Source organism: Cyphellophora europaea (assembly GCF_000365145.1).
Source record: "Cyphellophora europaea CBS 101466 unplaced genomic scaffold supercont1.8, whole genome shotgun sequence".
Taxonomy (NCBI): Eukaryota; Fungi; Ascomycota; class Eurotiomycetes; order Chaetothyriales; family Cyphellophoraceae; genus Cyphellophora; species Cyphellophora europaea.
The window spans coordinates 292,433-317,854 of NW_008481814.1; the positions used below are offsets into that span (position 1 = coordinate 292,433).

A 25,422-nucleotide genomic window follows, 5' to 3' on the forward strand; every position below is an offset into this window, starting at 1 on the left:
GTTGATCGCGTCGCTTGATGACGGGAGGTTCGCTTCAATGGATTCCCGGATCTGCGAGCCGCGGTCGGCAAGCGCCATCCTACTCTTCGCGTGCACAGACGGCACCGATGGGGCGAGGCACACGGCTGAGAGGAAAGTCGATTGATTTGCACCGGGCTACCAGCCAGGAACGTGGAATGCATTTGCATAAGTGGCGGAAAAGTTGTCCTATCGACTTCACATCATATCGACCAGGAGACTCCAGAACGACACATGCTTTACCCCCTCGACACCACCTCTACACAAGCCGGTTTTTGTTGCGCGCCGCATAACCTCGTTTCCAAAACACACAAAACGCAACAAAAAAAGAGATTGGCAGCAATACAATAACAACACCTCCCCGCGTATTCCTTCACGTCACATCCCGTCCACCCCCATCCATACCCGAGAAATGCCAGCCATGAGAAGACATAACAAGGCACGCCGTAGATGTCAACCTGTCGACAAGAAGATTGCCGCAACCATCCGGCCAAGGCCCTTTCCGCGAGCGATCTACTTTCGACTTGAAGGGCCAAAGTCCGCATCCACCTTTTCAATCTTTCGCCGCTTTTCCACCCTGAAGCCTGCCACCAACGCCAGATGATCGGACGGGAAGTGGAAGTTTGGAAACCCAGGTACCCGCTTGAGGTACTCGGGATCGATCTCGCCAAGTAGGCCGGTTACACGAAGCGAGTTGGTCGAGAACCAGATGTGATCGAGTACACCTGCGAATGAGGGTGTGTAGTTGGTGAAAGGCATCTCGTCTTCGATGCCACTGTACGCCGACTTCAATGAGAACTCGTGTGACATGCCGTTCTTCGAAAATGTGCCATAATCGCGCCCTGCCAGATCGTCGTGCTGCGCCGTAAGACCCTTCTTAGTGAACAAATCATACACCGCCGAATCGGCTCCGGAGTTCCAGTCACCGCAGAGGATCATCGGGATTTGAGCCGGACTGGTGTATTCGAGAGAGGGGCCCATCTCTGGCGGAGGCTCAGCGCTGTCGTCGGCATCAGCGAAGCGGAAAGTCTGCTTATTCGTGACCGCTGGCCACTTGGCATACCGCTCGGCGAGTTTCGACACTTCCTCCATCATGACGGCTGCTTGAATCAGCTTCACATCCTTGAACGCGGGATCCCAGAAGATGTGAGAGTTCACAACGATAATCCTGGAGCCGGTGACGCGGTTCTCGAGGAAAACCACAGTCGCAATGTCATCTCGCTGCCACACACGATTCAGCATATCTGCCGAGGCTTTCGCTCCTGGTCGCTCAACCGCCTTTCGGCCCAGAACCAGGTGATCGGCATGAAGCTGGATATACTTCTTGTCTTTCCAGAAGGTACCGCATCCGTCCACGAAACGCGCGTTCTCGCCTAACGTTTCGGCTCGGCTCTTTTGCGCGAAGTATCCCTTGTAGCCAACCTCAGCGAGCTTGCCACGGAACCACTCATCGTACGAATTCTTGTCTAGTTCCTGCAGGCAGACAATGTCGGCATTCTGCTCTCTAATCTCGTCCAGAATGAGAGTCTTCCGGTAGGCCCAGCTGAGCACTCTCTCCGGAACATAGCCATACATCGTGGGCGTGGCGTAGCGTTCACAAAGGATATTGTAGGAGAGTGCTTTGACCGAGTCTGTCGATTCTTCTGCGGACTCATCGAGTTGGTGCCAAACTCTTTCGCGAGGCGGGGGAGGTTCTAGAGGGATTAGCTTGTACTCGTGCGGGATAGGTGTGTAACTCACCAGGCATGCTTTCTCTTAGGTGATGGACCAAAGCCTTCGTGCCGCCCTCGGTTATTTTGTCCTTCTGACCAGACTCAAGAGGATTTCCGGCAATGCCCAGCATTTCCAGCTTGAACAGAAAGCCAACTTCGTAAGGCAAGGTCTGTATCCGGTTGTTGAAGAGATGCAATTGCTTGAGACTGGAGAGCATTCCGATCTCCGGAGGTAGCTCGCTTAGCTGGTTGAATGACACATCAAGATGTTCGAGTTGCTTAAGTTGGCCGATGGTTGGTGAAAGCACAGTCAGATTGTTCCATCCCAAGTTGAGGCGTCTGATGAAGCCGTATGCGTTGAACAAGATTGGGGAGAGAGCATGGAGACCTTGACCACCGAGGTCTAATTCATCCCAGTCGGACCTACTGCCTGTAGTCGTGCCAGCCTTTTTCGCCCGATCTGAGTTCGGGTCATCCGCGCCGATGTAGCTGATGCCCTTCGCATTATGAGCGACATTCTTTGCACGCTGATTAGGTCCATGCATTTCCCGGCACTCTTGGAGGCATGACTGTTGCTCTTTCCAGTAGTCGTTGTCCATATCCTCGATATCGTCGGGGCTTGCGTCGCCGCCTCCGTTTTGCATCTGATCTTGGAATCCGAGGACGTGATGCTGCGCATTACTAAAGCCGCCAGAAATATTGTGTTGGTGCATCGGACCGTGCTGGTGCTGGTGATGGCCCATAGGACCATGAGGTCCATAGTGCTGCTGGTGCTGCTTATGCACTTGCATATTGCCAAATCTCTGGTGGCTCTGCGCCCCATTCATCATATTATTGTGGTTTTGATAAGCATTGTGGAACATGGTGGGTCCGTGCGAAGCAATCGCATGCAAAGGTGAGGCTGTAGGAGACGGGAATTCGGCGAAATGTCGACGGGGGTTACGAGGAGAGTTTGTTCGTGAGGCGTTCCGAGGGCTATGAGCGTTGTAAAACAAATTGGGTGCGGGCTGTTGGTACCGCAATGGACCATCGGCCATCAACTATGATGAGCCTGAGCCCGAGTAGTATCCCGTCGGCGGAAGGTAGAGCAGACCAGGAGGTGGTGGAGGGGTCGAGGGGATATCGAAAGAGGAGGACAGGTGGGAAGGACGTGGCTGGCGTCGGTACGGCATGAGACCCGGAACAACAAGCTAACCAAGAGGCACAGGGTCAAGTAGCGATAGAGCCTGACCTGGCGCCGACGTGTGAGTTGATGGATCTAAGTTGCTGCCGCAGTTGGAGGAGGGTCTGTTGAGTTGCACCCCGGCAACAAGATTGCGATAGAAGTGGGGTGAGGCTGTCGCTGAAGGAGCGAATGGCAATGTGAAGGAGTGTTACTTGATGTCACAGTCAATATACTATGGCTTTGAGAGTATGGATAAAAGTGCTGGCCAGGGAGTGTGGTTTGAAGGTCCCAATGATGAGGCTGGTGAACAACGCTGCTGAATCGCAATTGATGCCAAGGCTTCAGCCTCGCCTCAGCTGTGTCCTGATTCGCCTCCACTTATAACATCATTAATCTACTTGCGGCTGAGAGCAGTGAATGCACACACATCTAGCTGACAAAAGCGTACCAAAGTGAAGTAGTACTGCACAGCATGATCTGGACTCGAATCATCAATTCCTGCTTGAGCCTTAGGGTCCTTAGTGACATCTTCCTCGAGGACGAGCCTTCTGGAAGCACTGTCATAATCTCAAATATTTCTTTGCTGCTGGCCTCATTTGTCGTGCAGTCGTCGCTGGCTAAGTGAAGCCGGGTGTTGGTCTCACCTCCGATCCATATTGGTCGCTGTCCACATCGAGCACACGACGCCCAAAGTCTTGGCGCTCCCGGTCTGGTGTCTTTCCACCACATCAACAAGAACATCGCAATGCCTCTTTACAGTGGCGTCATCTGTCATGAGTATGCTTGCTTGAGCGCACGGTACTTCTTCAGATAGTACAAGGCCTCGATTTCCTTCTTGACGTATTCCGCACGCTCAATGCCCTTGCGAATATCGTCCTCCTTGTCGAGGTGCGCCTGACTCATGAATGCTTTGTGTAACCGTGGTCTGAAGTAGTCGAAACCCAACGGATATGACTTGCCCATTTCGAGCAGTTCTTTGGAAGTCAGGTGGGAAAGACAAACTATCAGTTGGCCGACGTACCTTTATACACATTGATGACTTCGCGACGTAGTTGTTGCTTAGCCATTGTGTGCAAAATTCTTTCTCACGTCCACTTCTGGGACAGAAAAGTCTGGATATCAGCTCATTGCCGTAATCGAGGATCTCAACATGAATGTCGAGGTCGTCGAGAACGACGTCACCTCGTCTGTCCAGATGCTACTCGGCTATGTTTCCTCATTCAGAACACCCTCGGCAGTGGCCTCTCTACGATTTGGAGATGGTGAGAGCTCTACATGTTTGTAGCACACTGTCAAGCTAACATGAGTCGGTGTAACGTTCTACGACCATGTAGGACAGTATCGCTCACGCGACAGCTCTCAACGAGCTTGCGTCGGTCAACCAACAACACCAGCGACCCAACCAAGGGAAACGCTGCGCGATGGCTCGCAGAAGCCCGCACGAGAGTAGGAAAATGCATTATGTTCGGCATGCCACTTGCACTTATCGACGAAGCCGGCAAAGTCGCAGCTGAACTTGCTCGGGATTGGCGCGAAATCGTGGCCGGCAGTGAGGGATACGTGACGGACCCTAGGAGAGCAGGGCTGCACCGACAACCTATCGTGTGGGGCGATATGGACAGTATGGGCCACGTCAATAATGTCCAATATGTGCGATGGGCAGAGAGCGGACGCTGCAACTGGACGAGAAAGTATGGCATGGTCGATCCCACCAACAAACAGTTGTGGGAGGAGATTCTCACCCCACGCAATGTCGGCTTAATCCTTAAAAGCATCAAGGTCGACTTCAAGTTCCCGATGCTGTGGCCGGATAGGATCTTCGTTTATCACAAGCTGCAGGCCAAGCCTAACGAGGAGACGGCAACCATGCTACTGGATGTCATGATCTTATCCGAAGCCAAACAGCGGCCGGCGGCGAAATGTCTGGAAGATGTGGTGGTGTATGACTACAAGGCGGCGGCGAAAACATCTTTGCCACCCTTCATGCTTGAGCAGTTCCGGCATACATGGAGCCTGCAGGAGAGCGCGAAGGAGAAGGCCTTAGCTCAAGTCAATCGAATTGAGGAGCAAATTCGCCATCTCGAAAAGTCCAGCTGGGACAGGCCAGACGCAAAGGAAGACTTTGGAGGCAGTAGCCCATGACTGGGAGTCAGCTCCTGCGATAGTGCTCGTTCTGCGACGGCGCACGATATTCGTACGAGTCAGCAAAGGAGCCAGGGATGCCTTGACTTGTACAACCATTGTTAGCCAACAGATAGACAATAGACGAGAGACGGTGTGAGCCGAACTGACTCCACTCGTGTTCGGAAGGGAGGGTTAAAGCTGTTCTCGCCGGACAGAGTATTCTGTAGCACTGCTCGGACGAGATGATCGACATAGCGCGACCGGGGCTGCAGTGCTAGTCATCTAATCACACCATTTCTGCGGCTTCAAGAATGCGGAGGGCTGAGGGAAAGTCAATATTCGGTTCTGGTCAGCCAGTGCGACTCCGCTTTATCTAAAGGCCAAGGTGTTTCGGGTTGGTCAGGTGCACCTCCCGGCAAATGCCAGGCATACAGTAGTATACGTCTTCCTCCAGGCGGAGAAGGGCGAGATGTGGATAGCAATGAGTAACACGTCGATAGGTGTAGCCAGTCTCGCCAGCGCCTCCCAGCGGAAAGGGAGCCATCCAAGCTTTTTCGGCGGCCGTTGATCCTTTCGTGGGCACCTATGGTCATTGGAAGCCTTCAATCTGCACGAATTGCTGTTGTAGGGTGGAGCTGAGAAAACTGTGCGTGAGAAAGCTTTTTCCTGCCCTGTCAGCGCTCAGGCCAGGAACCGGCGAGTTCACTCTCGGTCAGTAAGCAGAAAGCAAGCCACCATACGATCATGCTGGTGCGCTGTAAATATGGCTAAATGATCTCTTGGTTGGGCTAATCATGGGGGGTCCCGAACCTATCCACGGAGTAGGTTACTACTAAGTAGGTCAGGTAGTTGGGCCCGGCAAACTTGCCGATGGCAAGGCTCTCATAGCCTGCAGAAGAGGCCAAGCTTGATGATTTTCCGCTAAACTGGGGCTAGAGCCTAGGAGGCACCCCAAAAGCAAGGTTAGCAGCGGACACGAGCAGCACGGGTAGCCTCCGTTTCTGCGCCCGCAGTCATCGCCTTTTCTCTTGCATTATTCAAGCCTTTGGCGGGATTTACCTTCTTTGCATCATTTGACCAAGCCATTGCACCGGCAGCGCCCACGCCTGTCGCCCTTGGATCGCGCATCACCGTCTCCGTCTTGTCTCCAGTTGGCTTGTTGACTCACTGTCTGCAAGCTAACTGGGCTTGAATTTGCCTACTCTTTGGTCATAACTTCATGCCCCGACCCGCGGGTGCAAGAAAGAATCAGCACAACAATCGTCACGAGAATGGTCTGGTAGGCCCCGGCAAGCGCGTCGTCAAGCAAAGATCCAGCCAGGGACTCAATGGCATCGCCAAGTCATCCACGCCGACCGAATCTCTCATAGACTCGTCTGCTCCTCGACCCTCTGTCCCTACTCCGCCCATCTCGCCGCAGCCCTTACGATCCGACGATCCCGTACGAGCCCACGAGTCCGAGACCGACGGACCTGATTATGCCAAAAAGTGGGAGTTCACAAACGGCAATTCAATGGCTGCCCACAAAGTCAAACACAAGTTCTCCCACGATGTCAGCGCTCTGCAGATTGCCAACACCATCCTCCGGTCACGCCCCGCCTGCGATACTATCTCACTGTTGATCGTGCTTCTGGCCCTCCCATCTATGGTTCTCACCATGGTCCAAGCCCTGTTCGCCAGTTTGACCCTGATGCCTGGAGCCGGCCCTCTGTCCATCGCCTCAGTTATCGACGTCTTCCAGGGGTCTTTCGGTGCGCCTTCTCTGGCTACAATGATCTGGGTTGACACGGCTGTTTTCTTGATATGGATCTGCCTTTGGAATTGGGCACAGAACTTTGCCCTGGATCTGGCTCAGATCCATATCGCCATCACTTTGGGAAACGGCAGTTCGGGAAAAAGCAACAGTGCCAACACCATATGCTTTGTGCTGATGATGTGTTTGCATACCGGTCGATCACGTGGTGTACGGAAATTTGTGCTATCCAATCTAATACCGACAGGGTTGCTGTCAGAAACTCGGCTGGCTGAATTGCTGCATTACCTACCCACCGATGCAGATTTTGGCGACACTCCTGGTGCACCTTCAAAGCTAAGAAGTCTGTTTGCGATTCACATTCTGAGCCAGGCTCTGATATCCTTTATTCGGCGCCAAGTCACCAATGCTCAAGCCGGCACAGCAAGCAAATCGAACAAACGCGTGGATCCGGAAGCCGCAGCTGGTTCCGCCCAAGCAGAGGCAAACCTCGATGGAGGTGCTGCCACTGCTTCCGGGACAGACTATCAGCCTCCACCTCCACCGATGTTACGAGATGCCAAGGCGCAGGGCCTGACTGCCAAAAAACGGAGACGACAAGCAAACCATGTTAGAAGCAGGCAACCTTTTTGGGCTGCACTGGCGAGCACAAAAGTCCATGTATTGCGTGAAGTTGAAAATAAAAAAGGCCTACCTCATGCCGCGACGAGCCAAGACGGATATAACGAACTACCTCAATCGGATAATGTATGGATCAGGAACGTGGATCCCTCGTCTATCCATGTCGAAGCTCGGTTCACAGCCCTCTCCTATGAAGACCAAGATCCCACCCCTCAGGAAAGCTTGAGACCGCTGTTTGTTCGAATAAACGGCGCTAAATGGCAGTCAGTACAAATCGACGAGATCAATGATGAGAACGCTGTCGGCAACTGGAACGTTGAGATTAATGGTCTCGCACCCAATTGTACGTACACTTGCACTTTCCATGATGCCGAGACTGGAGAAGAGTTCGCATCCGTCATGGTGAGGACGCCGGTTTTGATCGACAAGGACTACCCGACCACCATGGTCTCGACTCCGGTACAGCCTGCCCGCCCTCAGTCGCCCACGACCACCCTCAAGAACTCGATCGCCAGCGAAGAAGGCAAACTTGCAGAGGCTCGCAGAAGACTGGGACAGCTAAAACGTCAACACAAAGCTGCACTCAACAAGGCCGACCGTGAAGTGGACGCATTGAATGCACGACTAAGATCGGGGGGCGACGACAACAAGCTACGGCAAAAGCTTCTGCAAACTGAACGCCAAATCCGCCAAACCGAGGACAACACCAGCAACCTTTCGTCGGCACTTGATACTCTGGAGACTGTGCCGGAAGATGAGACGCTTGAATGGAACAACCGCAAGGCCGCTTTTGAGGAGCAGAAGAGGTTTTTGGCTGAAGCCACCGAAGGGTTGGTCAAAGCTAAAGCTGCTGCGGACTCCGAGCTGGCTTGCCACAATAACGAGCTGACGTCTGCTGTGGCACGCAAGGATCGCCTTACCAGTCGTGTAACCAAGTTGAACGAGCAACACGATCGCATCATGCAAGCCAATGCCGAAGGGATGAACGAGAAAGAAAGAAAGGAGGCTGACAATGCTGCAAAGCAAGCTGAGCAGCTGCATCGTGAGAAGGAGCTGCTTGAAAACATCTCCCGCCTCAATGCCCAGCTGTATGAAGCACAAATCCAGACCAACAACTACTGGCGTGAAATTGAGATCATGGACAAGCAAGACCAGCTCCAGCGCTCCAAGCTGATGCTCCAAAATGGTCCACTCACTCCAGAAGGAGAGCTTCCTGGCACTCGATTCATGCCTCAATCCGCCCGGCCCTTCGCGTTCGGCAGCTTCAACACGCTTCCCGTCACAACTGCAGAGGCTCCAGAGTCGCCTTTCTTAGCCTACGCCTCCACCTTGCCTAACGGTGGTCGGCCTCGGTCAGGCACCAATCAGTCTATAGGAGGACTTAGCAACTTCTCTGACGATTTCGATGATGCCGACCCGATTCCGCCACCTCTTCAGGAAAATGGACGCAAGGGAAGTGGTAGTAGCCGAGGGCAGAACAATGGTAGTCCCGCTCATGGTTTCATGGGAGGTGCGATGCGCAGTCCAGGCCGTCATAGTCCAGGGCATATCCCAGGTTCAACAACATGGTAGTGACCAATTCTCAGATAATTTCGTGCTCACGAGCTCTGAATGTGATCAAGTTTCGACTTCTCTAAGATGATGCCCAACTACTGTCGCCCAATGCCAAGGCCGGGGCTCTGCTGCGGACCGGGCGGGCGTCATGCCGACAGTAGAGAAATATTTCTGACTCCGATCTTCGACAGCAAAGCCGGTCGAAACCCCTCCACCCCACTCACGCTCGCATGCGTCTCTTACTTCGTTGCCGTTCTTTTCCAAGCCTTCTCTTCTCTTGCAACTCCGCGTCAGCAAGCCTGCGTTTTTCCCGACCTCTGGGCCGTCTCCCTATATATCCCCGCCCTCATTGCTCCACCACCGACGACACCATGGGGAAAGAAAAGAAGCAAGAGCTCATCAAGAATCCCAAGGGCACAAGAGATTGGTCCGGTGAGGATGTAGACATACTTGAGGACATCCTCTCCCAGATATCCACCGTGTTTCGCAAACATGCGGGCAAAAAGCTCGACACTCCCGTCTTTGAGCGCGAAGAAGTCCTGAAGGGCAAATACGGCGAGGACTCGAAACTCATCTACGACCTAAAAGATCAAGGCGGCGAGCTACTGTCTCTGCGCTATGATCTCACTGTCCCCTTTGCGCGTTGGCTCGCGATGAACAATAACATTCGCAGCTACAAACGCTTCGCCATCAGTAAGGTCTACCGCCGTGACCAGCCTGCCATTGCGAAAGGCCGCATGCGAGAGTTCTACCAGTGCGACATTGACTTTGCGGGGGCCTCGGATCCTATGATTGCAGACTCGGAGGTTATCGCCATTGTTGTCGAGGTATTCGAGGCGCTGGGCTGGCAAGGCCGCTACACCATTAAGCTCAACGACCGTCGCATACTCGACGGCATGTTCGAGGTTTGCGGAGTGCCCGAGGACAAGATTCGTGCCATCTCCTCTGCCGTCGACAAGCTGGACAAGTCGCCTTGGAGTGAGGTGCGGCAAGAGATGGTGGAAACCAAAGGCCTCGATCCTGCGGTTGCCGATAAAATTCAGACATACGTTGTGCACAAAGGTGGTCGGGACCTCCTCGAGCGATTACAAAAGGACGAAGCACTCATGGCCAATGCAAAAGCCAAGACTGGTGTGGACGAAATGGCCCTCCTCTTCTCCTATCTCGACGCCTGGGGCGCTACACCGAACGTGTCATTCGACCTTTCCCTCGCGCGCGGCCTTGATTACTACACCGGCGTGATATATGAAGTCATCACAGAAGGTAGCGCGCCTGTCGCTGCTATCTCGAATGGAACTACCGCAGCCGCCCAGGAGCAGGGCAAGAAAGAGAAGAAGAAGCTCGCCGAGGACGAGGACCGCAGCAACGATCCGTCCGTAGGCATTGGCTCCGTCGCTGCCGGCGGCCGCTATGACCACCTCGTCGAGCGCTTCCGGCCCAACGCCGACATGCCTTGCGTAGGCGTGAGTTTCGGCGTCGACCGCATCTACTCCATCACCAAGGCCCGGCTAGCCAAGGGCGAAAAGTTTGACTACATCACGAGCCACAGTCCAGACGTGTACGTGATGAGCTTCGGCGGCGACATGACGGCAGAGCGCATCAAGGTCAGTAAGAGCCTGCTGCAGGAAGGTCTAAAAGTCGAGTTTGCGTACAAGAAGAAGCCCAAGCCTCAGACTCAGTTCAAGGGCGCGGAGACGGCAGGCGCACCTTTCGGCGTGATCCTGGGCGATGAGGAGATGAAGAATGGGCAGTGTAGGATCAAGCGGCTGGGTATCAAGGACGACGCGGAGCGGGAGGCCGGTGGCGAGCTGGTGACGGAGGGCGTCCTCGTCAAGTTCGAGAATGTGGGCAAAGAGTGCAAACGCCTACTGGACGAGCTGAGGATTACCGAAGGAGTAGCGCAACTCAAAGTCTCGGACGAGGTGAAGGCCGAGGAGAAGGCGATGGGGTGAGGAGGGGGCGGGATAGGTTTCATGGCAACGACGCTGTTGCTCGACATGAACGCGGACTGCTGGATGAAGAATTCAGCTACCCCCGTGAGCCGGCGGGCCGTCTGGGGGGCCAACGTCAGAAAACGTGCGCGGTTGATTCACGCGACTAAGAGGCCTCGTCGGCCCTTGACGGTCAGATATCACATGGGCGAGCCTGATTGTACTGGGACAGTGCATTCCGGTCTGTCCGTTTTTCCGTATGGCTAACGAAGCATGTGTGGCAGCCCCTGGTGCTTCGGAGACGTCTCAACGCGCTGCACCACGATGGGGTGAGGTACCTATAAGTAGGTAGATGGTAGATGAGTGAATACCCCCAAGCCGATGTGTTTGACCAACAGGAACGAATTGGCGAGCTTGCTTGTTCCTGCTTTGTAACTGTACTGTCGACACTGCCAGAAACTATGCAGTTTCGTAAAGGTCGACGTGTGCTTTCTTACACGAGAGATGGGATAGCACAGTACAGCACAGCCGTTCAAAGTGAGGTTGTGGGTACGAACAACATTCGCCGTGTTTGCGAATATATTCGACATCCTTGGCAAACAGTCCGGCCACTGATAGAAGGTAGGGGCGTGTAGTGTATATATAACTCGCTCGATTTGCATTAATTAGGCTTACGAACAAGATCGTAGTAGCGGCAAACCGCAGCTATCTGCAAGACTGTAACATTACCACTCTTGTCTTCCCTCTACAACAACGACTGCGTTGGTGCCCCTCTTCCCCCCGGTCCTCCTCATTACAAGCAGTTTTCATTTTACAGCTTCGTGCCACCATTACTCTGCTTCTTCACATGCCCATTCCCATTCCCATTGCCACTCGTACTCGCACCCACCACGCGATTCGCATCAACACTCTTCCGCAACGCATCGTCACGACTCCTCGAGACATGCATACTCTTCCTGGCCTCAGGCGGCAACGCGCCCCTCTCACCGCGACACCTGCGGACACACCACTCTGCGACCTCGCGCGTGAAGTCCTGACCTGTCCCATCGGGCTCCTTATGCAGCATGTGATACGCCCCGGGGAAGGCGCGCATGGTGCGATCCCCCTCGGGGGCGCTGAGCACGTCGTACAGGCGCTGCGTGGCCTTGCAGCTCGTGACGCGGTCGGCTTCGCCGTGCGCGACCCAGATGGGGCAGGGGAGCTCGTTGGTCAGGCTGCGCACGTAGGCGCCCTGGCTGAGGGAGACGAGGTCGGCGGCGCGCTGGAGCATGCCGCTTAGGCCGCCGAGGGTGCCGGTGTCGTGGCAGAGGGGGTCGGCGACCCAGTCGGAGCAGACCTGCGGGTCGCGGCACATGTACTTGGCTTCCAGCTTGTTGACGCGCTGCTGGTTGGGGAACGCCTTGGCGGCGAGTTTGCCGGCTTTGACGGTTACCCAGGAGGGGGCGGAGCGGTGGTCCAGGGCGACGAAGGGGGCGGAGAGGATGAGACCGGCGAGTTGCGGGCGGTTGCGGATCGTGGTGCTGCGGAGGGTGTAGAGCGTGTAGTGGAGGGCGATGGCGCCGCCCATGGAGGCGCCCATCATGAAGAGCGGTGGGGGTGGTGACGGGAGTTGGGAGATGGTATGGAGGACAAAGGCGTGTAGATCGGCAAGGACGGCGCTGGTCGGCCCTGTGGCACCGCGCTGGGAGGGTTGGCGGACGGAGCGGCCCCAGCCGCGTTGGTCGAATGCATTGACTTGCAGCGAGTAGGGTGGTGCGGAGAGGGTCTTGAAGAGGGTGTCGTAGGTGTTGCAGTGGTCGCTGCCAAAAGATGTTAGGGAGTCTTTTGACGGCGGGTTGGAATTGTATCGGCCGCATTCTGGGGGTTGGTGCGGGCCATATTGACATGTGATCGTGTGATGACTTACCTAAAGCCGTGTATGAAGATGATCACACCGACGGGGGCACCATCAGGCTGTCCAGATTGTCAGCAGTTTGTCTCAGAGGGCGTTGGAGGAGGGGGTTGGGCCGGTACCTTCCACGTCTTGGTGTATAAGTCCACACCATCGGCGGTCTTGAAGGATCCCTCCACCGTGGTCGGCATCGTGACGTGTGGAAAAACCGCGTCTCTTCTCGAACTGACCCCTTCTTCGTCTGGATCAAGTTTTCAGGTTTGATGCAGCGTGAGAAGCTAGATCAAGCAAAGCACGCGACGTCCCAAGTTAGTGTTCCCAGATCTCACAGATTAGATCAGACGGGGGCAGAAATATCAGTGTTCAGGCCGCAAAATCTCACGCAAGATTGGAATTGTTATCAATTGCCCTCGGTCCCGCTGCCGTCATAAAAAACATTGCTCGCGCCCTCGCTCAAGCTAACTTTAAATTGACCAAGGGTCGATCGAGCCCAGACGAGCCAGGCTGCAAGCGCGGCCGCGAAACGAGGCGTCCCCCATGTCGCCGCGGTGTTGCGGTGCCTTGGAGGAAGGACGGTCTAGGCGGTACGTCAGCCCAGAAGTGTCGCCTGTGCTGCTTGGGCGATTAGCGAAGGTAAAGTGGCCTGTGCGCTGCAGCAGGAGAAATCCATCCATGATTTTTGGGCGTCCTGCTTTCTCATTGCTTTGTTGCAAGGACCTGAAGCTGACGTTAGCGGCTTCCCAAGCATGGTGGGAAGAGTGTGGCGGGGATGTTGAGTATCCCGGGAGGGGCGGAGCCATGTTTTAAAGATACCGGGCAGCCCGCTGCCGACGGTCGCTTGGTCAGTCATGACGCTCACCTGCTCGGGGCGGAATGCTGTCATCACTCTATCCATCGGGGCTTGCTTGAGGTGACTGCTACCAAGTACTTGGCTCGGTGGACACGCCGAGGTGTGGCTCAACGGCTGTCAAGTGCTTGGCTGAGGAATGTCAATATCTACACGATAGGCGTCGATGAGGTCGAGAGACATTGGCTCCAGCGCTTACCTTGACTGGCGTGCTCAAGCGATGTATTCGTGATGGGTTCGACGTGGTTCTCGGACGTTTGTTTCGTAGGTTGGCAGCTTGCGTCCACTAGAGAACATTCTGCATGCCTTTTGCTGCTGATCTGATGATATTCTATCTAGTTGTCTGCTGTCTGCTGCAGTGATGTTTACCACCCCATCTGGTCCAACTCTTCACCTTTTCATCCTCAACTCTCGGAGAGGCCTTCAATGGCCATTATCTGCCTCGCTGGGGGCACCGGCTCTCTAGGAAAGACATTCCTCGAGGCCCTCTCTTCCTCCCCCTCCCAGCGCCGCATCTACATCCTAACAAGAAGCACCCCCTCCCAGCCCAACACCACACACCTCACATACCACCAGACCTCCTACACCTCCCTGCCCACCCTAACCGCCTTCCTGACCACGCACGCCATCACCACCGTAATCAGCACCATCACCATCGAATCCCCCCAAACCTCCGCCGCCCAACAGACCCTCATCCTCGCCGCCTCACAATCCCCCAGCGTCACACACTTCATACCCTCCGAGTACAGCTTCCCCGTGTCCCCCGCGCTGCTCTCGCTCGCGCCCATGTGGCAGCACTGTGCCGACAACGCCGCCGTCCTCGCCGCCACCGGAAGTCTCAGCTACACGCGTGTCCGGACCGGCTGGTTCATGGATTACTTCGGCATGCCGCATGTGGCCTCGCATCTGAGCCCCTTTCCGTGGGCGGTGGACGCGCGGCGCATGGTTGCCGCGGTCCCTGGCACGGGCGGCGAGCGTGTCAGCATGACCTACACGGCGGACCTGACGAGGTTTGTGGCGTGGTTGGTAGAGCATCCTGATACGGAGGAATGGGCGGGGAAGGAGGTGTTGCTGGTTGGGGATGATGTGACATTCAATGAGGTCGTGGCTTGGGTGGAGGGGGCGAGGGGTCGGAGCTTTGAAACTGTGGTTTATGATGATGGGGACAGGTTGCGGAAAGGCCAGGTGACGAGGTTTCAAGGCCAGGAGGAGACCACGTATGGGGAATGGTTCGCGATGTTTGGGCTGACGGCTTGTGAGGGCTTGATGGGGTTGCCGCAGGAAGGTCGGGTGTAGACTGAGGGGCTGGTAGAAGGCTGGCATATGAAGAAGGTGAAGGACATGGTGGAAGAAGCGTGGAAGGGCCGATGACAGACTATGATAGAGGCTGACTAGAGCAAACAGAAGAAGACTTTCTCTACTAGAGGATTGTCGACTCCATCTTTTGTGACCTACAGTATGTACCTGGGGGTTGTCGATCTCAGCTTCCCATAGCCCTTCTCACCCACAAAAGCGTTACCTGACACGCTAGCTTGCCATCACAATGCCGCACACCATACCCTGATAGTCAGTTCGGTAGCTTTCGGACATCTGCCCAAACCTTTGTACACCATTGACTGCAGTCGCAGCCCCTTTGGAGAAAGAGAAGGACGGAAGAATATCTGCGACTCCTCGAAGACATCTAGCAGAACGTATCACTCTTCAGCCGCAGGTCACTCATTGCTCTCATCCTGTATCTTGGCGATGACTCCCCGGCGACAGTGTTGAAGCATCGAAGACATCACCGGGCATTTGTCATTTGCGTGCGGCTGGTCAGTTACAGTGCGGGTCACGATTTGTTCACCCGCTTCGATGTCGATGACCGCGGCCTCGCCCAACACAGATTGGGCACGTCTGAGGGTCCTTGCAACCAGGAGCGGGGGAGCCTGCATCGTCGATATTGGAGTCATGTCAGCATGCGAGGCGGAGCAACACAGAAGAGAGAAGGGGTTTTTTTCTTTTTAAAAAAAGGGAATCGCAGTAACCCTCCAACTTTGTTGGGAAGAGTCGATGGTCGTGGCTGCCATGCCTGCGCACACCACCAACAGGCGTTGGACGCGCGAATGGAGATCAATTGCCATCGGCCCGGAAAGCCACCGTTTTCAAAAAGCCGGTTTGTTGAAATCTTTTGATTTTCTTGCCATTGTCATGGATGCATGCAAAAGGTTCTCGCTGGGGGAATCCCGTGCCGTAGTCATTGAAACACCCGACTGCCTCGACACGCCCAACATACGACGACTACCCGCTCCCCACCCACCGGCATCGTCATCTTCCTCCCATCTGGCACACAACACCCCCGTCTAATTCTTTAATCATATCGAGCTGGGGTACAGCATGACTCTAACGCTCGCGCCGAAGGACTGAGGAGGAAGGTTGTGGTTGAACTTGGCTCTGACGACGCCAGAGTTGCCGTGTGGTCGAGTAACTTTGCCCCAAATGACTCTGATCTTAGATCCTTGTCGCTCCTTGGATGCTCTGTAGACGTATGCGACTCTCTTTCCGAGGTAGAATCTATGCGCAGTTAGTCCATTGTTACTTCGACAGAGTAGCTTCGATCGTACTGAGCGGATTGGGGGTCCTCGACACCCTCGATCTTGACCAAGGAGGTGTTGGGGTTGGTGTTACGCTTGCCTCGCTGGTATGACAAGTGCTTGCCCTTGACGTAGACTGCGCGGGTTGTCAGTATTCTTGTTCCGGGGAGGAGTTATTCGAGTATAGACGTACGGCGCTGACCGGATGAAGACATCTTGTCAAATATTCCCACGAGAGTCGGCGGCGGCGATGTTGAAGGTGTGAAGTCTCGTGTGCGGCGGCGGACTACCAAGGACTTTGATGATTGTGGGTGTTAATTTTCGCCAAGATCAGAGTGGATCTCGCCAGACCTTCCGCTTTCGGGCGGTCGACTGCGAGTGGTCGCGGAGTTCTGTGAGCAGCAGCGTACAAACCGCTCCTCTCGTGCAACTTCGCTATATGGATCCTTGGCTGCCCTCAGCTACTTATGGGCGAGAAGTCTGAGGTCGCGGAAGACATAACAGGACCAGAGCGAGACCAATGGGTGAAGCACTAAGCCCGTCCTGATCACTAAGACTTGCATTTTTCTTGCACAGGCGGACAAAGGTATGTGCTCGCAGCACTACGCGACCAGCTGGCGTACACTCTACTACTCCCGAAGGCGCATCAATAAGCAGGTTGGGTCTGCTCCTATGTCGGGATCGCATACCCGTACTCCGTACCTAGAATACCTCTCTAAACAGAGGCCGGCCGCTAAATCTTGCCGAGGCCAGAACGATCCCACCGGCAAATGAACTCAACTTGAAGGCGGAAAACCATTGCGCGTCTCAGCCTAAATACTCGACTTTCGAAGAAGGCTTCTACGGTACAGTATTTGTTCCACAATTTTCTTGATGGCCGTCTCCAGGGGCCGATAGCGCATCTTAACCGTTTCGTCTATCTCAGCACCTACTCTGACCCGGACCCTGCCTTGCTCAAGCAGCCAACCTGCTCAACTAGGCAAACGTCTACACTGCGCAGATTGAGCGCTGATAAAAGGCCCTCAAGCGTTTGCAGAAATTGGATGCAAAAAGGTGGGATTACATAACCCTTCGCGATCTGACAGAGCATACCGAGCGTGGGTGGGACTGTGGAGGGGTTAGAGCTCCAGGGGACTGCGACAGCGGATTGCACCCCGAGCTGCCTTTCCACTCAGGGGGCCCAGCGAAACGACTCCGAGCTACTCAGCCGATGCTTCCGCCGGTGCTAGTGTGTGCTGAATGATAGGCCTTTACACGCACGGAATATCCGCCATGATATAATCGCCTCATGGAAATAACACTCCGCCCGCCGCGGCTTATTGATGAACAACCAAGCGGTGTCAAACAGTTTTTATCTAATCACACACATTAATCAGTATCTCTGTGGCCTATTGCACTGTGCACACACTTCGTTCTGTAGTCACTGTACCTGTGCCTAAACTGAGGTGCCTCAGCCAAATTTCTGAAGCTCCGCGGCCGCTCGAATTAGTCCCGCCTCCCCCACCATCCACCCGCACCACTGCCCGACATTTCTTCCATATCCCAGCAAACACTCTTCAACCTTCCCAACTTCGATCCTCGTTCTCACTAAACGTACCGCATAGTAAGCTCGATCCTAGATCGGCGCTGCAATCATGTCGGATACCATCCTCCAGCCAGATGAGCCGCAGACGGCTGGGTACGTGAACCCACAACTTATTGCGCAGTCATTGCATAGTCATTGCATCATCGGCTAACGGCAGCAGCACAATTGAGTTGAAGGAGAACACTGTCATTGTTGTCCTAGGTGCCTCTGGTGATCTGGCGAAGAAGAAGACCTTCCCAGCACTTTTCGGCTTGGTAAGAAGTTATCGGCTATTGCACAACAACACACTGACCGCACTGCAGTACCGCAACAAGTTCCTTCCCAAAGACATCAAAATCGTCGGATATGCTCGTACCAAGATGGACCACCCCGAGTACCTCAAAAGAGTTCGCTCATACATCAAGACCCCTACCAAGGAAGTCGAGGAGCAACTCGACCAGTTCTGCTCTATCTGCACCTACATAGCTGGCCAGTATGATCAGGACGGCCCATTCCAAGAGTTAGACAAGCACATCAACGACATTGAGAAGGATCGCAAGGAAGGCAACCGTGTCTTCTACATGGCCCTGCCTCCCTCGGTCTTCATCACAGTCTCTCAGCACCTCAAGCGCAACTGCTATGCGAAGAACGGCATCAACCGTATCATCATTGAGAAGCCTTTCGGCAAAGATCTTGGTTCCTCTCGCGAGCTGCAGAGTGCCCTTGAGCCAGACTGGAAAGGTGAGTCTCAATAAATCTTGTGGCCGATCTAGCTAATATGTCACAGAGGAGGAGATCTTCCGTATCGACCACTACTTGGGCAAGGAAATGGTCAAGAACCTGCTTATCATTCGATTCGGCAACGAATTCCTAGGCGCCAACTGGAGTCGGAGACACATCGATTCCGTTCAGATCACCTTCAAGGAGCCATTCGGTACTGAGGGTCGCGGCGGTTATTTCGACGAGTTCGGCATCATCCGCGACGTGATGCAGAACCACCTGCTTCAGATTCTGACCCTCCTCGCCATGGAACGACCCATTTCGTTCTCTTCTGAGGATATCCGCGATGAGAAGGTCCGTGTTCTCCGTGGCATGCCAGCCATTGAGCCTAAGAACGTCATCATTGGACAGTATGGCAAATCTCTTGATGGCACCAAGCCCGCCTACAAGGAGGACGATACTGTGCCCAAGGATTCTCGCTGCCCTACCTTCTGCGCTATGGTCGCCTACATCAAGAATGAGCGCTGGGACGGTGTTCCTTTCATCCTGAAGGCCGGCAAAGCTCTCAACGAGCAGAAGACCGAAATTCGCATCCAGTTCAAGGATGTCACCTCGGGTATCTTCAAGGACATTCCCCGCAACGAGCTTGTCATTCGCATTCAGCCCAACGAATCCGTCTACCTCAAGATGAACTCCAAGCTGCCTGGCCTCAGCATGCAGACCGTTGTTACCGAGCTCGACCTCACCTACCGCCGCCGCTTCTCCGACCTCAAGATCCCTGAAGCTTACGAGTCGCTCATTCTCGATGCTATGAAGGGCGACCACTCCAACTTCGTCCGTGACGACGAGCTCGATGCTTCGTGGCGTATCTTCACTCCTCTCCTCCACTATCTCGACCAAAAGAAGGAGATCGCTCCTATGGAGTACCCCTACGGTAAGCAAGTCATAACCTCCATACAACTTGACTGATAAGTATAGGTTCGCGTGGCCCCGCTGTCCTCGACGACTTCACCGCCTCCTACGGCTACAAGTTCTCCGATGCCGCCGGCTACAGCTGGAACACCGCTTCCAATCACCAGAAGCTGTAGAGCAGCTGTCTTCAGCATCCGTTCCCAACGGTGTTCGAACGTGGCTACCCGATAGGTGACATAGACTGGGAGAAGCAGAAGAGAGAGGCGGAGCGAAAACAGCCGTTGTGCAAAGCTTACGATCGACCGGCCAGCCTGTTCAGCCTGCCTACGCGTGGAGATGATGCAGGTTGACCGGACTATCCTGGCTTAGATTTGCAATCACTTGTTGAATGAGCTCGTGGATATTCGATGAGCAGCTTTGAACTTGCGACCAAACACGGCCCCCCAATACTCGAATCTCAGAGCGAGTCTTGCACAATGCTGGCGGGGCGCTGGGACATGGCGTCTTTCGGCCTGCTGCGGCATGGATACATAGCCTAGAAATGAAAATAGATCGTCTGAACCCTCCTGAACTCCGGTGTGAGTCAGGACAGAAGATTTCCCTTCATCAGAGCCTGAGCGCTACTCTTGACATACTATGCTATCTGTGCATTCACATCGTAGCAGGTATCTTGTTGCTGAACTGAGTTACCGACCTACTGTACGCCGTAAACCTGGACATGGGATCCTCGCCGTCAACGACATCACCGCATGAACCCTGTAATGTCATCTCTCCATCTCTCTCTCTCTCTCTCTCTCTCTCTCTCTCTCCGCAGTGTGTGTTTAATTCTCCGCTATGCCAGTCCCTCTCAGTTGAGGCCTTCCTGAAACCCAGTCTTCCGCTCTCCCAAACTGGACCACTACCCACCAGAGCTTTTCAGGCAGAGGGCCTCACAGAAACCAAGTGGTGGTAGACCCACGCATGTAGGTTCAGCAACCCAGTCCAAGATCGAGCGGGGTGCGGACTGTTCTATCGAGCTGCTCCCAGACTCGTTGGTGAGTGAACGATGTGGCGGTGATTGGGTCCGATATTGGCGAAAGGGCCGACCGATACTGGAGGCTTTGTTGGTTGTCACGACGGTTCCAGTGTCGTCCAAACGAAGCTTGATCTGGATTCAGGCTTGACGGTGCAGGGTGGGCCGTTGACACAGCAGTGGTTGATCGATCACCATCGGTAATCGTACCTCGGACCTCACTTAATGGCAGAAATATCGTAATTGCGGGGACTGCGGCAGTCTTTGACAGGAGACTAGGCGTCAAACAAGGCTTCATGCAAGCTGAAGTCCCACGCCTACTCTTCTTCCTTTGCCATTCCGATACCAACGCAGGCAACGAGAAGCACGCCGTTGAATGCGGCCATGATGTAGAACGGGCTTCCAACGTCCACTTTATCGAACAGCAGGCCACCCACTTTGGTGAGAACCAGAATTGCTGCACCTCCATAGAAGCTGTAAATGCCAGCCACTGAACCCTTGAGCTGCGCCAGAGACAGCTCCGCACTAGGCTTTCGTATGTGGGCGCTCTCTGTGGCTTCCGGGTCGACGTGCCCTAGCAAGGCATCACGTTCTCCATATGTGCCTTCGCTGGGGTCTGATGGCCCATGTGTTCCTGCATTATGCCCGTCTGCAGCGCTCGCATGTCTTGCTTCTGACGCCTCTCTGAGCACACCAGCGCTCAATACACCCAGGCTACAGACAATTGCTCCAATCTGACTTATGCCAATTAAGCAGACTCCGATGAAAGCGGCGACTCGCGCACCCTTTTTAGTGTCGTCAGGGTCGAACTGCATAGCGAAGAGCGGGTAGCCAACGACGCCCGTCGCTGCTGCGACCATCAGCGGCAGACCCCTGCGTCTTGTTCTCGTGCTCAGATACCCAAAAGCTGGTGCCGCGATTAATGCTACCGTCTCGCACACGCCAGTCATGCTGGCCGCGACCACGTATGCGCGAGGACATTTCCGCTTAAGATCCGGCAATCCACCTGGAGTCTCAGCCAAGGTGCTTTCCGACTGACACAGGTCTGAATCGAGGAATAGGGCGTTAACAAGTAATGGAATGAATAGACTGATGCCTACAGACGATGCTCGCGCAACGAAGCCTCCAAGGTAGCCTAGAGCGATGTCCTTTCGACGAAAGCCGGCGCGTAGGGCAACTTTGAGGTTAGTCGCTAGCTGTCGTAGTTGTTCTGGATAGGTGGAAGGAGCCTTCTTGGTAGTGGAGGCGGACTGCTCATATGCGAGATTGCGCAGGCCAATGAAACACCACACAGCCAGAATCAAGGCGACAATGGCCACAATGTAGAATGCGTGTTTGAGCGCCCTGGCGGGATCAATACCAGCGTGTTGGAACCGGGCAGGAAGTGGAAGGAACAGAAGCAAGGCTATGAGAGCTCCACAACCGGTGAACATGCCAACGAACCCGGCTACGCGAGAAGTAGAGGCATACGCTGACCGGCTGGTTGTCCGTGTCTTTGTTGTGCTGGAGGTATTGGTACGAAATCGAGCAGGCGTGATTGTCAGGTCGGAGGTGATTGATGGAGAAGTGGCATGATTGCGATCGTTGTTGGTGCCTCGTCCTACATGCGCCTTTTCGTGAGACGATACTGCGGGTAAGACAGCTGTCACCATGGTCGAGGCCGCCGCGCCACCTAAGCTGAAGAGAAGGCGGCCGAAGAGTAGTTGAGGGTAGACATTGAGTGCTTGCACAAATAAAGCAAGTGCGAGGGCAATGATCGCGTAGCCAATTACGCAGACATAGCGAACTCCGATCCGGTCGGAGAGGAGGCCCCACAGCGGGCAAGCGACAAGAGCAAGAAGCTCATCAGCAAATCCTAAGTTGCCAACAGCATTTCCGACGCCTTTGTCTTGTCCGATCAGGTCGGTTATGACGAATGAGACAGATGAGTTCAGGAAGACCAGGAATGCAATTGAGAAGGGACAAACTCCTAGGAGATATGTTGCCACTTGGAGTTTTGTCGCGGAAAACATGATTAGTGACTTATGCAAGTGATACACACGTGGGTGACTTGATGAAGCAGTGCATTATCACAACATTGTGAAGAGCAGAGAAGGAATGCTGGAAGCAAGTCAATGAGGAGTAGTGCCAGCTACAAGTGAAGTCAGCAAAGATTTCTTGGCATGAAGTGCATGTCTTGGCACGGAATTTAATTATCTTATCTCCACCGCGGTTTCATTCAAACTTCAGCCATGCTTGGCATGTTTGCACCTCACGTCTCCAGTCAATATCAAGCCAGCACCGTGAGTACTGACCACCTTCCTGTGACCCCTCGAGGGGTTGTCAAGCCCCAGCTCGCGCTTCGGCGCTGGCTTTCGTCATGCTGACTGACCATCAAACAGCTCCCACATCATGGCAGACCCCTCCAATCAACAAGCCCACCTCACTGGTCTCGTACAAGCCGCGGCGCAAGTTGCGCAAGACGATCGCCAACGTGCCAACCGCCTCGACAATATCCAGGTCGATGCTCCGATGGCAGAGGGAGGCTTCTCTCCCCAGACCTCCCCCGGTTCTCCGGCTCCTGTTCGCACTCCGGGCCAAAAGCCCAAGAAGAAGTCCGCACGTCCAACCAATGCTGAGATGATGAGGGACCTTGAGCTCGCGCCGGAGCACTTCCTAGCCTTGCAGGATGAGGGTAAGGCCTTCATGTTCGACCCTACCCATCCAGAACGTCGCAACATCATTGGCGATAGGCGAGCAGGTGGTGAGTCTGCGGCTGCAAGAGAAAGACTGTGGGGGTGTATTGAGACCTTCCTGACGGGTGGCGCTGGCGACAAATACTTCAGCCGTGCAGCTGCTCGCGGTCCTCCAGGATCGCCAGTACGCACTCGATTCTGGCCCGAAGACGCCCACAAAATCATGCAGCACATGAGGCCATTCATGCGAAGATTCGTCAACAACGAAAAGCAGCGCCTTTACGTGCACGAGTCTCGCAGTGAGAGAGTTCAGAGGACCGAGCAGCAGGGCCAAAGTCCCGAGCAACAACGTCAGACTGTCGAACAGCTAGGTCAGCTCCCACCATTCTCATCGATCATTACTGCCCCACCCATCGACCCTGCTATCACCTCAACGGGTTACATACCAAGTCTCACGGCTACCACGGGCGATACGACTGCAACAGTTGGTCTTGAAGACCTTGGTGAACTCCCGCCGCCGGTCCAGATCATGATCAACATCATGCGCCATGACTCTGCTGGATTTCTCACACGAGTGATTCCTCGCTTCACTGTTGATCCTAATGCATGCACTACATTGGCCGCTTTGCATGATTGTATCAAGAGGAAGTTTGAAGAACCAGAGACCGCCGAAAAGCAACCAGACCTCGCCAACGTGCGCCTGGAAAAGTGCGAGTTCAAGGTCTTGTTGCCCGAAGGACTGGTCCCAGTAAACGGAGATACCGACTGGATGGTTGCTTTACTCAGTTGCGAGAACACGGAATGGATGGATAGCCAAGTTAGGGTGCTCGTGATGGTCTAGGATACGCATTCAGCCAGGCGATGCTTGGTACGACGAGCAATGTACGAGTACGAAGCAGAGCTGCCACCGGTGTTAGGTGGAATACCCAATGGAGTCAGCATTCTTGAGGAAGGGATTTTGCGGAGTTGGAAGCTTGAGGACGACTTACGAATAGGTCTCGAGACAAAGGGTTCTTGAAAGATCGGGAGTTCAGAGTGGCGCGAACTTGGAAAAGCGATATCGATTCAGTGGGGACCGCATGACGGCGATGCCACGAATATGCCTGCAATCAGCAGCGGTCAGAAAGACGACAATGGTCTCGTCAACAGTTGTACTTTATGAGATACCCCCGTGGGTGAGCTATCAGCGCCACCACAATACGATCGCGTCCCGTTTCGCGGACAGCAGCATTCAGATGATACAGACCTTCGCGTAGTTTTGTGCACAGCCAGCATTTGCTAGTGTGCAAGACCGGACTGAACGTCAGTCCAAGCAATGCTCGTGTAAAGTCTCTGTAAGATTCGGGACTTCCATGAAAGGCGAGGGCTTTGTAACCTTGTCACTAATGTCATCATGCTAGTCATGGGAAGGCCCAGTCGTCTTTCGTTGAAGTTATTCTATACTGACGGGAAGGGCGCTGTCGTCTTTCGTTGATGTTATCCTATACTCACGGGGAGGGCGCCCTTCTCTTTCGTCCAGGTCGCTTATGTGCTTATGGGAAGGGCGCTCTAACCTTTCCATGATATGCTATCCGGGAGGGCGCTGTGATCTGTCTGTCATTTTCTGTCCTTACAGTTCTATGATGATGCGGAGGGCTCCAGCAACTTTCGGCGCTGCCTCTTGGATGGCAGTCGCTGGTGATGCGCGGAAGTGCTGAGATATCTGATCTAGCCGTTGTTGGACTCAAGTTATATTGCAAATATGACTTGGCTCAGCTTCAGGCTCTCTGGAGCTTTGACTTCAGCAATCACCGCCGTACAGAGTTCTTGCGAGAGGTGGTACGGATGCACTGAAAACACGCGTTCGAGGATTTTAGTTGCTAGTAGATCATGCAGTATTGTCACAAGTTGTACCGAGTATAGAAGGGCCGTTGATTGGCCATTCATGCAATGCTTCCGGTGGAAGTGAGGTTCAATGCATTCACTGCATAGTGGTTACCGAAATGTTGCCTAAAAAAGGCGGCGAGGCTGCCAGCCCTTAGACTCGCCATATAGACACTACTGACTGCAGATTTACAACAAATGCCTCACCGCGGATATATAGAAGCAAATTGAAACATATCCGGGTGCTGCTGAAGTGTTTCATGTGGTCGTAGAACCGAACAGATACCCGTATCGGGCTCCACCCACCCCCCTAGCAAAAAGAAAATTCACGTCTCACACAAGACCACCACGTTGGAAGCCCTAGGCGGCTTTCAAACAACAAAAAAGAAATGCGACCACGCCAGGGTTCGAAATCAATACTCATCGCCATACAGTTATTGCGAGATGTGGTGTGGATGCAGTAGATTGCACATTCGAGGACTCTGCTCGC

At 54.3% G+C, this 25,422-nt stretch overlaps 11 protein-coding genes across 11 annotated transcripts; 6 read left to right on the forward strand and 5 right to left on the reverse strand.

The window, feature by feature from the left end:
• Positions 1 to 531: 531 nt before the first annotated feature.
• On the reverse strand, positions 532 to 2,767 carry HMPREF1541_07906 (uncharacterized protein; the record flags this gene model as incomplete). The annotated part of the gene is made up of 2 exons (XM_008722229.1): positions 532 to 1,712; positions 1,759 to 2,767. 2 exons carry the CDS (start codon positions 2,765 to 2,767, stop codon positions 532 to 534), a joined length of 2,190 nt encoding a protein of 729 aa, XP_008720451.1.
• Positions 2,768 to 3,666: 899 nt separating this feature from the next.
• HMPREF1541_07907 (uncharacterized protein) lies at positions 3,667 to 3,962 on the reverse strand (the record flags this gene model as incomplete). Its single annotated transcript, XM_008722230.1, has 2 exons — positions 3,667 to 3,869; positions 3,917 to 3,962. 2 exons carry the CDS (start codon positions 3,960 to 3,962, stop codon positions 3,667 to 3,669), a joined length of 249 nt encoding a protein of 82 aa, XP_008720452.1.
• A 394-nt stretch (positions 3,963 to 4,356) lies between these two features.
• HMPREF1541_07908 (uncharacterized protein) lies at positions 4,357 to 5,037 on the forward strand (the record flags this gene model as incomplete). The annotated part of the gene is made up of 1 exon (XM_008722231.1): positions 4,357 to 5,037. The coding sequence occupies one exon, from the start codon at positions 4,357 to 4,359 to the stop codon at positions 5,035 to 5,037; it is 681 nt and encodes a 226-aa protein (XP_008720453.1).
• Positions 5,038 to 6,238: 1,201 nt separating this feature from the next.
• HMPREF1541_07909 (uncharacterized protein) lies at positions 6,239 to 8,965 on the forward strand (the record flags this gene model as incomplete). Its single annotated transcript, XM_008722232.1, has 1 exon — positions 6,239 to 8,965. The coding sequence occupies one exon, from the start codon at positions 6,239 to 6,241 to the stop codon at positions 8,963 to 8,965; it is 2,727 nt and encodes a 908-aa protein (XP_008720454.1).
• Positions 8,966 to 9,318: 353 nt separating this feature from the next.
• Positions 9,319 to 10,899, forward strand: HMPREF1541_07910 (uncharacterized protein; the record flags this gene model as incomplete). The annotated part of the gene is made up of 1 exon (XM_008722233.1): positions 9,319 to 10,899. One exon carries the CDS (start codon positions 9,319 to 9,321, stop codon positions 10,897 to 10,899), a length of 1,581 nt encoding a protein of 526 aa, XP_008720455.1.
• Positions 10,900 to 11,689: 790 nt separating this feature from the next.
• HMPREF1541_07911 (uncharacterized protein) lies at positions 11,690 to 12,960 on the reverse strand (the record flags this gene model as incomplete). Its single annotated transcript, XM_008722234.1, has 3 exons — positions 11,690 to 12,677; positions 12,785 to 12,831; positions 12,892 to 12,960. 3 exons carry the CDS (start codon positions 12,958 to 12,960, stop codon positions 11,690 to 11,692), a joined length of 1,104 nt encoding a protein of 367 aa, XP_008720456.1.
• Positions 12,961 to 14,042: 1,082 nt separating this feature from the next.
• HMPREF1541_07912 (uncharacterized protein) lies at positions 14,043 to 14,912 on the forward strand (the record flags this gene model as incomplete). Its single annotated transcript, XM_008722235.1, has 1 exon — positions 14,043 to 14,912. One exon carries the CDS (start codon positions 14,043 to 14,045, stop codon positions 14,910 to 14,912), a length of 870 nt encoding a protein of 289 aa, XP_008720457.1.
• A 1,055-nt stretch (positions 14,913 to 15,967) lies between these two features.
• On the reverse strand, positions 15,968 to 16,401 carry HMPREF1541_07913 (60S ribosomal protein L33-B; the record flags this gene model as incomplete). Its single annotated transcript, XM_008722236.1, has 3 exons — positions 15,968 to 16,166; positions 16,217 to 16,322; positions 16,380 to 16,401. 3 exons carry the CDS (start codon positions 16,399 to 16,401, stop codon positions 15,968 to 15,970), a joined length of 327 nt encoding a protein of 108 aa, XP_008720458.1.
• A 1,419-nt stretch (positions 16,402 to 17,820) lies between these two features.
• On the forward strand, positions 17,821 to 19,558 carry HMPREF1541_07914 (glucose-6-phosphate 1-dehydrogenase; the record flags this gene model as incomplete). The annotated part of the gene is made up of 5 exons (XM_008722237.1): positions 17,821 to 17,864; positions 17,932 to 18,025; positions 18,074 to 18,491; positions 18,538 to 19,404; positions 19,449 to 19,558. 5 exons carry the CDS (start codon positions 17,821 to 17,823, stop codon positions 19,556 to 19,558), a joined length of 1,533 nt encoding a protein of 510 aa, XP_008720459.1.
• Positions 19,559 to 20,711: 1,153 nt separating this feature from the next.
• On the reverse strand, positions 20,712 to 22,406 carry HMPREF1541_07915 (uncharacterized protein; the record flags this gene model as incomplete). Its single annotated transcript, XM_008722238.1, has 1 exon — positions 20,712 to 22,406. One exon carries the CDS (start codon positions 22,404 to 22,406, stop codon positions 20,712 to 20,714), a length of 1,695 nt encoding a protein of 564 aa, XP_008720460.1.
• Positions 22,407 to 22,785: 379 nt separating this feature from the next.
• HMPREF1541_07916 (uncharacterized protein) lies at positions 22,786 to 23,910 on the forward strand (the record flags this gene model as incomplete). The annotated part of the gene is made up of 1 exon (XM_008722239.1): positions 22,786 to 23,910. One exon carries the CDS (start codon positions 22,786 to 22,788, stop codon positions 23,908 to 23,910), a length of 1,125 nt encoding a protein of 374 aa, XP_008720461.1.
• Positions 23,911 to 25,422: the final 1,512 nt, after the last annotated feature.